This window comes from Solanum tuberosum, unplaced genomic scaffold (genome assembly GCF_000226075.1).
Source record: "Solanum tuberosum cultivar DM 1-3 516 R44 unplaced genomic scaffold, SolTub_3.0 scf00090, whole genome shotgun sequence".
Classification (NCBI taxonomy): domain Eukaryota; kingdom Viridiplantae; phylum Streptophyta; class Magnoliopsida; order Solanales; family Solanaceae; genus Solanum; species Solanum tuberosum.
Window position 1 is genome coordinate 1,720,186 of NW_006239013.1, and position 14,127 is coordinate 1,734,312.

The 14,127-nt window shown below is 35.7% G+C and overlaps 1 protein-coding gene across 1 annotated transcript; it reads left to right on the top strand.

The window, feature by feature from the left end:
- Positions 1-11,264: 11,264 nt before the first annotated feature.
- LOC102593989 (uncharacterized) lies at positions 11,265-12,498 on the top strand. Its single transcript, XM_006346817.1, has 2 exons — positions 11,265-12,023; positions 12,436-12,498. Exons 1-2 carry the CDS (start codon positions 11,265-11,267, stop codon positions 12,496-12,498), a joined length of 822 nt encoding a protein of 273 aa, XP_006346879.1.
- The last annotated feature ends 1,629 nt before the right edge of the window (positions 12,499-14,127 follow it).

The following is a 14,127-nucleotide window of genomic DNA, read 5'->3' on the forward strand; positions in this document are numbered from 1 at the left end:
TGTGGCATTCATTCGGAGATTCATTTCTAACCTGGCTAGACGATGTCAACCCTTCAACCATTTGATGAAGAAAGATGCTCATTTCCACTATATGATCAATCGTGTCGAAATGCTTTCGAAAGCATCAAAATATACTTGTTGAATTCACATGTATTAGGGGCACCAACTCCTAGAAAGCCATTGATACTATACATTGCATTGCAAGACCGATCACTTAGGGCACTTCTCGCCCTACAGAATGAAGCTAAGAAGGAACAAGCATTGTACTATTTGAGACGGACCATGATAGGAGTTGATTTGAATTATACACCCATTGAGAAGATGTGCTTAGCATTGCTTTATGCGATAAAAAAATTGAGGCATTATTTGAAGCGTACACTATCAAACTAATTTCTCGGGCTGATCCCATGAAGTTCGAAATGATTCGACCAGTTCTCTCAGGACGTCTGGGAAGATAGTCTATACTGTTTAATCAGTATGTGATCATATACACACCTCAAAAGGTGGTGAAGGGGCAAGCACTTGCTAATTTCCTCGATGATCACCCTCTTCCGCGAAAATGGGAAACTTTAGATGAGTCTTGATGAAGATGCATTTTTTACTGAAGAACTGTCGGCATGGACGATGTTCTTTGATGGATCTGCACATCGAGATGGTGTAGGGGCAGGAGTCGTGTTGATATCACCGGAAAGACTAATCTTACCATTTTCATTTGTTCTAGGTGAAACATGTTCCAACAACACCGCAGAGTACCAAGCTTTGATTGTGGACCTTGAAATGGCATCAGATATGAATATTCCTCATTTGGATATCTACAATGACTCCTAAATGATCATCAATCAAATCTTGGGGAGTTATGAGGTAAATAAGGAAGAACTTTTGTCATATCACCAATATGCTACTTTCTTACTTGAAAGGTTTGATCTAGTGTTCATAAATCACGTCCCAAGAGAAGAAAATCGCATGGAGGATGCTTTGGCTAACTTGGCCGCAATAATGGAACTTGGAGAAAATGAGACAACAAAGGTGCGTGTATCTCATCGATGGGTTATCCCTAGTTGTCTTGATCTTCAAATCGATGAAAGCAACCATATATCTGTTTGAGTGGTTGAAGACGAATATTGGAGAAAACCACTAATTGAGTATCTTGAACATGGAAAGTTTCTTAGGGATCCACGAGTAAGAGCAGACATTAAGAGAAGGGCACCACGATTCATCTTTCACGAGGAAATACTGTTTCGTCGTTCTTATGAGGGACTATTCTTGCGGTGTCTTGAAAAAGAAGAAGTTGAACAGACAATGAAGGAGGCACATCCTGGCACATGTGGAGCACACCAATCAGGGCCTAAACTTCATTTTCGCATCAAGAGGATAGGCTACTATTGGCCAACAATGGTGATGGGCTGCTTAGAGCATGCCAAAAAGTGTCAAGCGTGTCAATTTCATTCTAACTACATCCATCAATCTCCATAGGCTCTATATCCAATTGTAGCCTCATGGCCCTTTGATGCATGGGGACTTGATGTTGTTGGACCTCTTCCAAAGTCATCAAAAGGACAAATGTATATCTTGGCTGCCACTGACTATTTCTCTAGATGGGCTGAAGTTATACCATTAAAAGAGGTAATTAAGGAAAATGTGGTTGATTTTATCAAATCAAACATAATTTTTAGATATGTCATACCATGATGTATAGTTACTGATAATGGAACACCCTTCAACAATAAACTCATGAGTAGTTTGTGCGAGAAGTTCAGTTTTAAGCAGCATAAGTCTTAAACGTACAATGCACCTGCCAATGGTCTTGCTTAAGCTTTTAACAAGATACTTGGTAACCTGTTGAAGAAAGTAGTTGCAAAGAATAAAAGGGACTGGCTTGAGAGAATTGGTGATGCTTTGTGGGCATATCGTACAACCTTTAGAACAGCTACGCAAGCGACTCCGTTTTTATTGGTGTATGGCGTATAAACAGTCCTTTCGTTGGAGAAGCAAATTACATCATTGCAAATAACAATCCAAGAGGGACTTACAACTGAAAGTAACGCTCAACTTCGTCTAGCAGAGTTGGAAGCATTGGATGAGAAGAGATTGGAAGCATAACAAAGTTTGGAGTGTTATCAAGCTCGACTTGCAAGAGCATTCAACAAGAAGGTGCGACCTCGGTCATTTCAAGTGGGAGACTTTGTCTTAGTAGTTTGAAGACCCATAATCCTCAACAAACGCATGGGTGACAAGTTTACATCAAAATGGGATGGGGTGTATGTTGTGAAAGACGCACATTCAAGTGGCGCTTACAAAATTGTAGACCAAGACGGTGTAAAAGTTGGTCCAATTAACGGCAAGTTTCTTAAGCAATACTACACATGAAGGTCGTCTACGCTCCTTAAGCTATGAGCATAAACTGCATGTTACTTCTGGCCCGCAAGAGTATAAACTATGTACGACAATGAAAAGATATTGGAAGCACAACAAAGGTTGGAGTGTTATCAAGCTCGACTTGCAAGAGCATTCAACAAGAAGGTGCGACCTCGGTCATTTCAAGTGGGAGACTTTGTCTTAGTAGTTTGAAGACCCATAATCCTCAACAAACGCATGGGTGACAAGTTTACATCAAAATGGGACAGACCATATGTTGTGAAGGAAGCATATTCAAGTGGCGGTTATAAAATTGTAGACCAAGACGGTGTAAGAGTTGGTCCAATTAACGGCAAGTTTCTGAAGCAATACTTCCCATGAAGGTTGGCTACGCTCCTTAAGGTATGAGCATAAACTGCATGTTACTCCTGGCCCGCAAGAATATAAACTGTGTACAACCAAAAAAAAACTCATCATCTTGAACTATGATATGACTTGATCCTCTTCACCGAGGTACGTAGGCGCTTGGAGTAATCACTCTAAGCTCAGTCAAATGAGTAAAACAAAAGGTTTGGTCGCCTTGCGTGATCATCACACTAGCTATTTAAATTTTATGTAGCTAGAACATGAGTTCAAATGCGTCACAAATGAGCAAAGGAGAAGATTTTTGGAGCCTACTTCGCAACGTGAAAATCGGCTCGTGATTCAGACATTTCTTCGCTAACTTGTGAATTTTCTACCACGGCCACTCAAAGATGGAAAAAATAAATAAATAATCATCATAATTTGGAGTTGATCTGAGCATTTCAAAGGCCTATTAGTGGGAATTCATAAAGATCTTGATCATCACTGTTACACACATTGAAGTTCTTGAATCCCTCTCCGCAACAATAGAACAAGCTCGTAATATTGAGACCCCTACATCAAGTTACAGATCTTCTACTATGATCGTTCAAAGTTGCATATCAAACATGCTACATTTGGAAGTCAACTTTGGGTATTAATCTGATCAATTCAAATGAATTTTGATTTGAATTATTGATATGTGACAGGCTGATGAATTCATTGGCATTAGATCAAGCGACTAGCGATTCTACTTGAGTTTTTTGCTTACGGTGGAGATAATTTTGTGTAATTCACTGATGTTTCAGTAAGTTACTCAAAATTAGGTGCATCTTTACCTACAACGTAACATCAAATCAGAATACCCTTTGGATCAAAGCTCGATGTTGAAATGGTATAGCCGCAAAGATCATGATGTGAACACTCCAAGTTCAAGAGACAATTTTTTGTTGTTGTCAAGAGCGCACAAAGTTGAGGAAATGGCATTCTGTGCGTATAGTCAACTTGAAAATTTTATTGTCATCAATTTGGAATGAATTTTGTTGTAACTTCTATAAATAGTGTTTTGCTTGATGTGCTCGTCACAATGAAATAAGAAGTTCATAGTTTCACCACTCTTACAACGAATTTTGGATTTCACACCGAAGATGCGCTCCTCACAATAAAATAAGAATCACATAGTTTCAGAATTCAAGCTAACTTTGAAAATATATCTATATAAATCAGGAGATCTTTTGACCATGATTTTTAGACATGTTGTATTTCTATAAGTTATGCTTCCAACAGAACAAGAATCACATCATTTCGAGGCTCCTACGCCGAGTTATTGATTTTCTCCCAAAGTTGTTCAAAGCTGAAGAGTTTAGCGAGGCAGAAATTGAGCTGACTTTGAAAATATATCTTTGCTAATCTGGAAAGCTTTTGACTGTGATTTTTACATATGTTGTACGTCTATGAGTTATTCTTCCAATGAAATAAGAATCGCATCATTTCGATGCTCCTACGCTGAGTTATTGATTTTCTCCCAAAGTTGTTCAAAGCTGAAAAGTTGAGCGAGGCATAATTTGAGCTAACTTAGAAAATATATATGTACTAATCTGGAATCCTTTTGGCTGTATTTTTTACATATGTTATACGTCTATGAGTTATGCTTGCAAAGAAACAAGAATAGCATCATTTCGAGGCCCCTACGCCATGTTATTGATTTTCTCCCAAAGTCACTCAAAGCTGAAGAATTGAGAGAGGCAGAATCGTGAGCTGACTTTGAAGCGATATCTGTACCAATCCACAAAGTCTTTGGCCGTGATTTTTTATACATTGTGTAGTTATTTTGAGTTCGTCTTTCCAACAGAAGAAGAAAATCGTGATTTCAATACTCCCACTTTGAGTTATGAATTTTATACTACAGACTCGCGGAACTGAAAAGCCGAGAAAGACAAAATTGTGACCTGACTTTGAAGCGATATTTGTACTAATCCATAAAGTCATTGGCCGTGATTTTTACACATACTTCAGTTATTTGAGTTTTTTTCCAACGAAACAAGAAGTTCATGATTTCACTTCTCCTACTCCAAGTTATGAATTTTCTACCATAATCGTGCAAAGCTACGAAAGAGATATCAAAATTCAAAAGCAACTTCAGAATTTAATCCTAAACAATGTGGAAGAAAATTTGATATGAAACTTTGACATATTGTAAGACGTTGAGTTCTATCTCTCTTGGATCAAGTTTATTGCAATTTCATGGCTCCCATATTCGAAAATAAATATAGTTTCAAAGATGTGCAAAGTTGGAATCACAAAGTGTAAGAAATTCGAGCTCCATGTGCCTCCCAAGAAGTCAGAAGATTTGTCCAAGATCTTCGCCAAATTGAGAGGAAGATGTCAATCCACACTACAGTTTGAACAATGAGATTATCCGCAATCTAGTTCGTTGATGTATGGAGGCCTACACCAAGTGTTTCTCTCGCCATCCTCACGTCAGGTGCTTTCTCCTCGGAAATGAAATGAAAGTACTCTAAATATTTCTCTCGTGGAGCCGCAAAAAATGGAAGAAAATGGAGGTGGCAAGTTTTCTTTACCAAGGCTGCAAGAAAGGTGAATGCGTCGAGTGAGTTTTTTGCCAACATTGCTAGGATGAGATGAGTGGTTCCACACCAATCATATGAACAACTCGTGCAACTTCTAAGTGATATAGGCTCTTTCGGAAACCTACGCCGAGTTATTTCGGAAACGCGTGCAAGAATCGCATCATTTCGAGGCTCCTACGCTGAGTTATTGATTTTCTCCCAAAGTCGCTCAAAGCTGAAGAGTTGAGAGGGGCAGAATCGTTAGCTGACTTTGAAGCGATATCTGTACCAATCCACAAAGTCTTTGGCCGTGATTTGTATACATTATGTAGTTATTTGAGTCGTCTTTCCAACAGAAGAAGAAAATCGTGATTTCAATACTCCCACTTTGAGTTATGAATTTTATACTACAGACGCGCGGAACTGAAAAAGCCGAGAAAGACAAAATTGTGACCTGACTTTGAAGCGATATTTGTACTAATCCATATAGTCATTGGCCGTGATTTTTACACATATTGTAGTTATTTGAGTTTTTTTCCAACAAAAGAAGAAGTTCATGATTTCACTACTCCTACTCCAAGTTATTAATTTTCTACCATAATCGTGCAAAGCTGCGAAAGAGATATCAAAAGTCAAAAGCAACTTCAAAATTTAATCCTGAACAATGTGGAAGAAATTTTGATATGAAACTTTGACATATTGTAAGACGTTAAGTTCTATCTCTCTTGGATCAAGTGTATTGCAATTTCATGGCTCCCACATTCAAAAATAAATATATTTTCAAAGATGTGCAAAGTTGGAATCACAAAGTGTAAGAAATTCGAGCTCCATGTGCCTCCCAAGAAGTCAGAAGATTTGTCCAAGATTCTCTCCAAATTGAGAGGAAGATGTCAATCCACACTAAAGCTTGAACAATGAGATTATCCGCAATCTAGTTTGTTGATGTTTGGAGGCCTACACCAAGTGTTTCTCTCGCCATCCTCACGTCAGGTACTTTCTCGTCGGAAATGAAATGAAAGTACTCCAAGTGTTTCTCTCATGGAGCCGCAAAAAATGGGTGAAAATGGAGGTGGCAAGTTTTCTTCACCAAGGCTGCAAGGAAGGTGAATGCGTCGAGTGAGTTTTCTGCCAACATTGCTAGGATTAGATGAGTGGTTCCACGCCAATCATATGAACAACTCGTGCAACTTCTAAGTGATTTAGGCTCTTTTGGAAACCTGAAACCAAAAAAAAAAATGGAGCCATTGGTGCCAACTGCACGAAGTTTTCAATTTTTCTTGGTTGATCTACTTCTGATAACACATGTAGTCAGTGCATGACCCTTCAATATGGCATGACAAACATGAGCAGCAGTACAACAATATTGTTCGACATAGCATTGCCAATAACATGAAGCTTTGAATTACGGCCAAATTGGATCCTGAACATCAATCTCCTATTCTTAAGAAACATTTCAATACATAAATAAAGATCAACCGCAACCATTACCTTCAATAAATAGAAACAAGAAAAATCCAAAAGACACAAATCTGTGAAGAAAACGGCAAAATTTGAAGACCAACTTCAAAAATAATAATAATCATTTTCTGTCAATTCAAGAAGAGTTTGAGATGGGTTTTTGGATATGCCACAGTAATACGAGTCTATTTTCTTAAGAATCAACCCGCTCTTCATTTGAAAGCTTCTACACAAAGAAAAGGATGTTTTGGCGGGACTGTCTATAGCTGTGAGAAGAACTGCCAGATTTGGGGTCCAACTTCAAAATTTGATTCCCGTCAATACGGAAGGTTTCTAAGTTGATTATTTTGATATGTCATAGTACTAGAAGTCTAGTTTCTCCAATCAGACCGCTCATCATTTGAATGATCCTACACCAAGAAAATGATGTTTTGGCGAGATTGCGCATAGCTGTGAGAAGAACGTCCAGATTTGGGATCCAACTTCAAAAATTGATTACCGTCGATCCGGAAGGTTTCTAACATTGAATTTTGGATATGTCGTAGTACTAGAAGTCTAGTTTCTCCAAAAACAAGCTTATCATCGTTTGAATGCTCCTACACCAAGAAAATGAATGTTTTGGTCGAGATTGCGCATAGCTGTGAGAAGAACTGCCAGATTTGGGATCCGACTTCAGAATTTGAGTCCAGTCAATCTTGAACGTTTTTAATGTTGATTTTTGGATATGTCGTAGTACTAGAAGTCTAGTTTCTCCATAATCAAGTCTCGCATCGTTTGAATGCTTCTACAACAAGAAAAGGACATTTTGGTGAGATTGCACATAATTAATAGAAGAATTGTCAGAGTTGAAGACCAACTTCAAAGAATGATTCTTGTTAATCCCAAAGGTGTTTAACGCTGATTTTTGGATAAGTCGCAGTACTACAAATCTCATTTCTTCCAAACTAAGCCGCTTGTCATTTGAACATTTCTACACTAAGAAAACGAGATTTTGGTGGGACTGCACGAAATTGAGAAAAGAAGACACCAAATTTGGAGTTCCACATTGATTTGGTTAGGAGAATTTTTTTTTTTCAATGATTCTCTGATCAATCTTTTGTACATGGTAGATTCTTATATAGAAGTTCCTTTGAACAATTTTCATTTCTTGTACAAGTAAAGCTTTGGTAAAATTGGTAGAAGGAAATCATATCAATTCTAACTCATCTAAATGGAAGTTGCCAGCACCCCAAAGGAAAACAATAAGTCCTAAGATATTCTTGCAAAATCAAGCAAAGGAAAGAAAATTTGGTGTGATTATTAAATTACCAATTGTTTCCAAGTTGTAAGTTTGCAAAGAAAAAAGAGAAGCAAATCAAGTTATGTTCTTTTATTTTAAATTCAACTTTGAGGACTTGTGTGACACCCTAAGTGTTGGTGTCCAAATTTGTATTCAAGTCTATGGTGAAAGTTTTTTGAATTTAAAATTCATACAACTTTGTCACATTAATTTGCTTATCCATCTCTTGAGAGTCCTCCATATCTTCCCTCGAGTGGATTGAAATAACAAGTCCTTAGGAGCACATCCAAATGGAGTTGCACATGACCCTACCATGCAACTTGTCTCATTGCAAGAAACAGAGTCAAGCAAATGTCTTAAGAGTGATATTGTTGGACTCATGAAGACTTCAACTCCCGTCGTCAAATTCGGCAAGCCTACACGTAGAGAAGTCTCAAAAATGAAAACACATTCATGAAGACTTCAACTCTCGTCGTTGAAATTCGGCAAGTCTATACGTCGAGAAGTCTCAAAAAATGAAAATGCATTCATGAAGACTTCAACTCTCGTCATCAACTTCGAGAAGCCTGCACGTAGAGAAGTCTCGAAAATATGAAAACACACTCATGAGTACTTCAAGGCTTGTCGCCAAACTTCGGCAAGCCTGCACGTCGACAGGTCTCGAAGTAAGGGGCATTTGTAGACACATAAATTTTATTGGATTAAATTCATACGAAATTTGAATCAAAACTGTGTTGATTTGGGCTGAATGATTAATTTGGGCTTTACAAATAAATAAAGTCATTTTATTAAATTCAAATCCAAGGTTCATTTCACCTTGAAGCCCAAAACTCATGACACATGTCACAGTGACTAGGCATCCAAGACCAATAAGGTGGCACCACGTGTCCAAATGAGGTGGTAGTCTCAATCAACTGCAAGAACCAATCACAACATGCCAAGTGTCAAAATGACATCCTTTGGCCAATCATATGCAACCTTGTCCACCCCCTATAACTATAAATAGGGGATGGACATGACATTCTAAGGGGCATCAAGAAAACTCTGCAATAAGCATTCTCCAATTGGAGAAAGCTACAACATCAACTGCATAGCTCTTCGAAGGAGTGATCCACGGAGTTCTTCCTGGAGATCGACTTGAAACGGCGAAGCGCTTTCCGACGTTCCCGGAGATCGACAACATCTCAAGGAGGTCTACATCATCCAACAATTCGAGAAGTACGCTACTGAAGGCCCTCAAATCTTGTAGAAGCTTAGGAGAGAGAATCAAGAGAACAACAGAATTGTACTCACAACGATTCATTGATAAAAATCACTTTTTTCTTTTATTTGTTTTGCTTGCAGTCAATTTTATCAGCGCTTACGGAAATTTATTGCGAACAATACCTATCAAAGGACGTCTACCTTTGTACAATTTTTTTGATTGTAAACAAGATTCAAAAACCTATTAGAATTAAAAGAAAATCATGAAATTTAGAAAATAAATTATCCATTCTGAAGAAAAGTGTCTTGCCATGTACGTCGTTGAATTAAGATCATTGAAAGATGCCTTCAATATTGGATGTAAAACACACAAATATTTCTCTACCAAATTCTATCACAACAGATAATAAACATTTGAAAATAGTTTGTTAAAACTATTTACCCAATAACACATTATTTTACTTAATGATCTTTAATTTCACCAAGATACTGAAAAAAAAAGGTCTAAGATTTATTTATAATGTACTTACTTGGACACAGCAGAATCATATAAATACCATGACAATGACTTTTAAAATTTGTCGTGCCTCAATCCAAAAATCTCTCCAAACAAATTATAAGTTATAAGACGAATATAGATTGAATAACAATAACAAATTTATTATAATTTCCATAAGATTGTTGTTTATCTATATCATTAAAATAGTTAGAACAATAACTTTGCAGAACTTCGTAAGAAACAACAAAGATATCTGCAACAAAATAGAAATACTATGGAAAAGAAGAAAATCAAGCCCACTGAATACATAGTGTGTCCTTACGAAAATTATTCTCCTCAAGTATCCGAGGTTGATGGAATTTATCCTTACATGATAGAACAATCTTACTCACCGGCGTGTATTGGTACCTAAAATCACTATGTAAGTGAACCACTCAAAGGCAATAAAATACACTAGAATTTGTTTGTGCAGAATAAGAAGAAGTTCAAAAATTTGACTTTAAAATAAGATGAAACCCCTCTATTTATAGATAACAAAGGGTAATGTTAAAAGGTGATTATTGTGCCTTATCGGAAAGGTCACAATTCTTTGAAAATGTCACAACCCTTCGGAATAGTCACAACATTTCAGAAAAGTTGCAACTCGTCGTAAAAGACACAACCTTTCAGCATAGTGACAACATTTCCGAAAAGTAGCAACCCTTCATAAAAGTCACAACCTTTCGGAATAATCACAACATTTCCGAAAAGTTGCAACCTTTCGTAAAAGTCATAACCTTTCTAGATTAGTCGCAATTCTTCACAAAAGTCACAACTTTTCAAAAAATTCACAATTCTTCATAAATGACACAACTCTTTATTTTCCACTCACACCTTTTAAAACTCAACAAATAATTCGGCCCATATTACTTAAATTTATAGACAACTCTCCCTATATATACAGTAGAAAATTTAAAGTTTTCCATGTCATATTCATTTCTCTTTTCTTGAATATTTCTGCAAGAAAAATCTAGTAAAAAAAAGAATCTAAGTTGCATAGAATATTTTTTACATCCTTTCTCAAAAATTCGTTTATTCCTTTTGTGAATTTCAATCATTGTGTGTATACTTGTTAAACATGTATCTACCATCTTTACCTTTTGATATCATTATCTCAATTCTTTTGCTTCTTCCTCCTAGAGAACTAATCAAGTTCCTTGTTACTTGTAAATCTTTGTATGCCTTGATAAAAAGTAAAAAATTCATCAAGGAGCATCTTGAAACATTGATTATAACAGGAAAAAATTATGTTCTATGTACGTATATCGAAAACAATTATGAAAAAACTTTCATGTTGTTTAATCAAAAAACTTCTCACTATGAGTCTATGTTAAGAGTCTCTTTTGACTCACCAAACATGTTGAATTGTATTGTGGGTTCAGTTAATGGTCTAATTTGTTTTGAAAATATTAATCCTGAGGGTCATACTATATATTTGACTAATCCATCTATAAACAAGTACTTGATCCTTCCCCCTTCAAGTATTTATAGTGATGATTCTGAGCTTCAATTTAGAAAAATGTGTATAGGATTTGGTTATCATGAAAGGACCAATGATTTTAAGGTTGTTCGTATTGGATTTATTGATCATGTTTGGTTAATTGAAGAATATAATTATGGTGAATATGATTTTGAGTGTAGGGCTGAGATATTTTCACTAAATACTAAGGTTTGGAAAACACTTGATTTGAGTCATGATTTTTGCTACAATAGACTTGATTTATTTTCAGGAGTTGTTGTTAATGAGTATTTGCATTGGAAGGCTATTAAGAGCAACACTTATGAAAATAAAATGGTTATTTTGACATTTCATATGGGGGATGAAACATTTCAAGATATTGAATGTCCAATATTTTATGATGGAGAGGAGATTAATCAATCTATATATCTTGGTGAATTTAGAGGTAAACTTGGATTTCTTAGATCTTATCCAGTCAAGTGTTGGTATGGGCCAGGGGAACAACCTTGTTACATTTGGACAATGGAGGAGTATGGTGAAATGAATTCTTGGACTTGTCAAACAATTATTGTATCAGGCATGCCAATTCAATATCCTTTGGCTTTTACAAAAAATGGGCAAATTATAATCAGAGATAAATATGGCAACTTATTTAGCTATGATTACAACACTAATCAACTCCTTGATTTCAACATACAAGATGAGGAGTATGCTATGAATTTTATCGACTATACTGAAAGCTTAGTTTTGGTTGATCTTAATGATGATCCAATGGAGGATGGTGTTGCTGAATTTGATGAGGACATGAATATGGAACATGTAAGTATTTTTATCCTCTTTTCTTATTGGTTATAATACATAATCATGTCATTTATTTCAGTTTCTATCGGCATCTATGCCCTTCAATTTTGAGTGTGCAAAAGTAGACTATCAAACTTGTGTAAAACTAAATAAATAGACACAACCGTCCTGTGTGATGTCCTACATGACAATTTTGTGTTCTGCGGTGTCATACGTGGCATAGTACATGACAATTTTGTGTTTACTTATTTGGTTTTATACAAGTTCAAGCGTCTACTTGTACACACCTAAAGTTGGAGGGCATACATGTCAGTTCTAACCAAGTTATATATTTATTATGTATTATGCCTTTAATATTTTATTTCACCTTATTGTCGACTAATTTGATTTTTTTACAATTTTACTTATTTTTGATGGTTTAAGATTGCAGATGATCAACATGATCGATAATGATGATCCTCAAGGTGATACTTCTATGGATGATGAAAATTAGCTAAAGGATTTAATGCAAATCAGAAATTTAGTTTCTGTCTGTTTAGTTAAAATATGTATTACATTTAGCAATATTGAATTTTAAGGGTCAAGAGTTTGGCTCATTTTAACCCTTTAAATCAATAACATTTATGGTTTTTAGTATATATATCTCGCTTTATTTTTATTTTTTCGGTTATTGAGTATTTTCTTTTTAATTAAATGAGATGGCTTATATTTTTCTCTAAAATAGTTAAAAATTAAAAGTCTGGAAATTAATGGTAAGAAGTTCATTATCGACATTTTTTCTTTATAGAATTTTTACTTCTTGAAGAACTTATACTAATTGGAGAAGGGTCTGTAGATTCATAGTATATACTAATTCTATTGTACACGTGTTGACTGTTGTGCGTGAGTATCAATGACAATGACTATAATCTTCTTTCTTCTGTTTTTTTGAGAAAATAATAATAATAATAATAATAATATATATATATATATATATATATAACAATGTATTTGACCTATAAATTAAAATTAAAGATTAAAGAAATCTATGCAAGTTTCTAAAGTAATTATGATTGACGTTTCCATTAATTAGTTAAAGTAGTAATACGTTAAATTATATACCTCAAAATAATCCTCAAATTGGGATTTTTGAGGACTTGAGTGAAAATATCTTATAAAATGTTTGAATTGTTTGAGTTTATTGTCTCTTCTTTATGGTATGAAATTGCTTATTTGCATTAATTTTTTGTACACCATGATGAGACATGTAATACGATATTGTGCCGAAGGGAAATGGTTCCGACAACTGATACTAGATAAATCCAATGGGAAATGGTTCCAGGTAGAGGTATTGTGTAAAAGGGAAATGGTTCCGACAAGTGATACTACATAAAGCCGATGAGAAATGGTTCCAACTAGTGATATTGGGCCAAAGGGAAATGGTTCTCGCAAGTGATACTATATGAAGATGATGGAAAATAGTTTAAGCTAGTGATATTGTGCCGAAGGAAATAGTTCTGGCAAGCGATAGTATATAAAGTCGATGCAAAATGGTTCTAGCTAGTGATATTGTGCCGAAGGGAAATAGTTCTAGCAAGTATTTGTCTATTGTGATTTGATGAACTTGATACTGTGATTGATCTGCGTGATTCTTGTGATTGATCTACTTGATACTTGTGATTGAACTATTTGATACTTGTGATTGATCTCCATGATACATGTGATTGACATACTTGATACTTGTTGACTATTGGACTATGATTATAAAACCTTGTGAGTTGTTCATTATAAATTGTTAGGTTGGGCTGATTTCTATGCAAGTTGTAGTTGAGGCAGTTCGATTGTGATGAAAGGGTACTTGTATTCTATCTTAGTTTAAGATGTTTTGTAGGTTGCTTGATGAGTACTGTGTTATTTGGTACACACTCCTTGCTTCTACACTGTAACACCCCGGAAATCTAATGACCTAAGCTAGAGCCTAATATGTAGTCTAGTGTCCTAAATGAGTTAAACGTAAAGATTAGAGTCCTAAAATGACCTCCCTAATCTAGTACCAATGTTTTAGGACCTACACGTCAAGACATGACTCCCAAGGGTCCTTGAGGAGGACCCAAGTGAAGGCCCAAAGAGCTGTCAAAAGACA

What these genes read in the sequence shown, in the direction of transcription:
- LOC102593989 (XM_006346817.1), top strand. Translation starts at nt 11,265, where the DNA reads ATGTGTATAGGATTTGGTTATCATGAAAGGACCAATGATTTTAAGGTT. An exon ending in AGGACATGAATATGGAACAT is followed by an intron (nt 12,024 to 12,435) that starts GTAAGTATTTTT and finishes TTAAGATTGCAG; the next exon opens with ATGATCAACATGATCGATAA.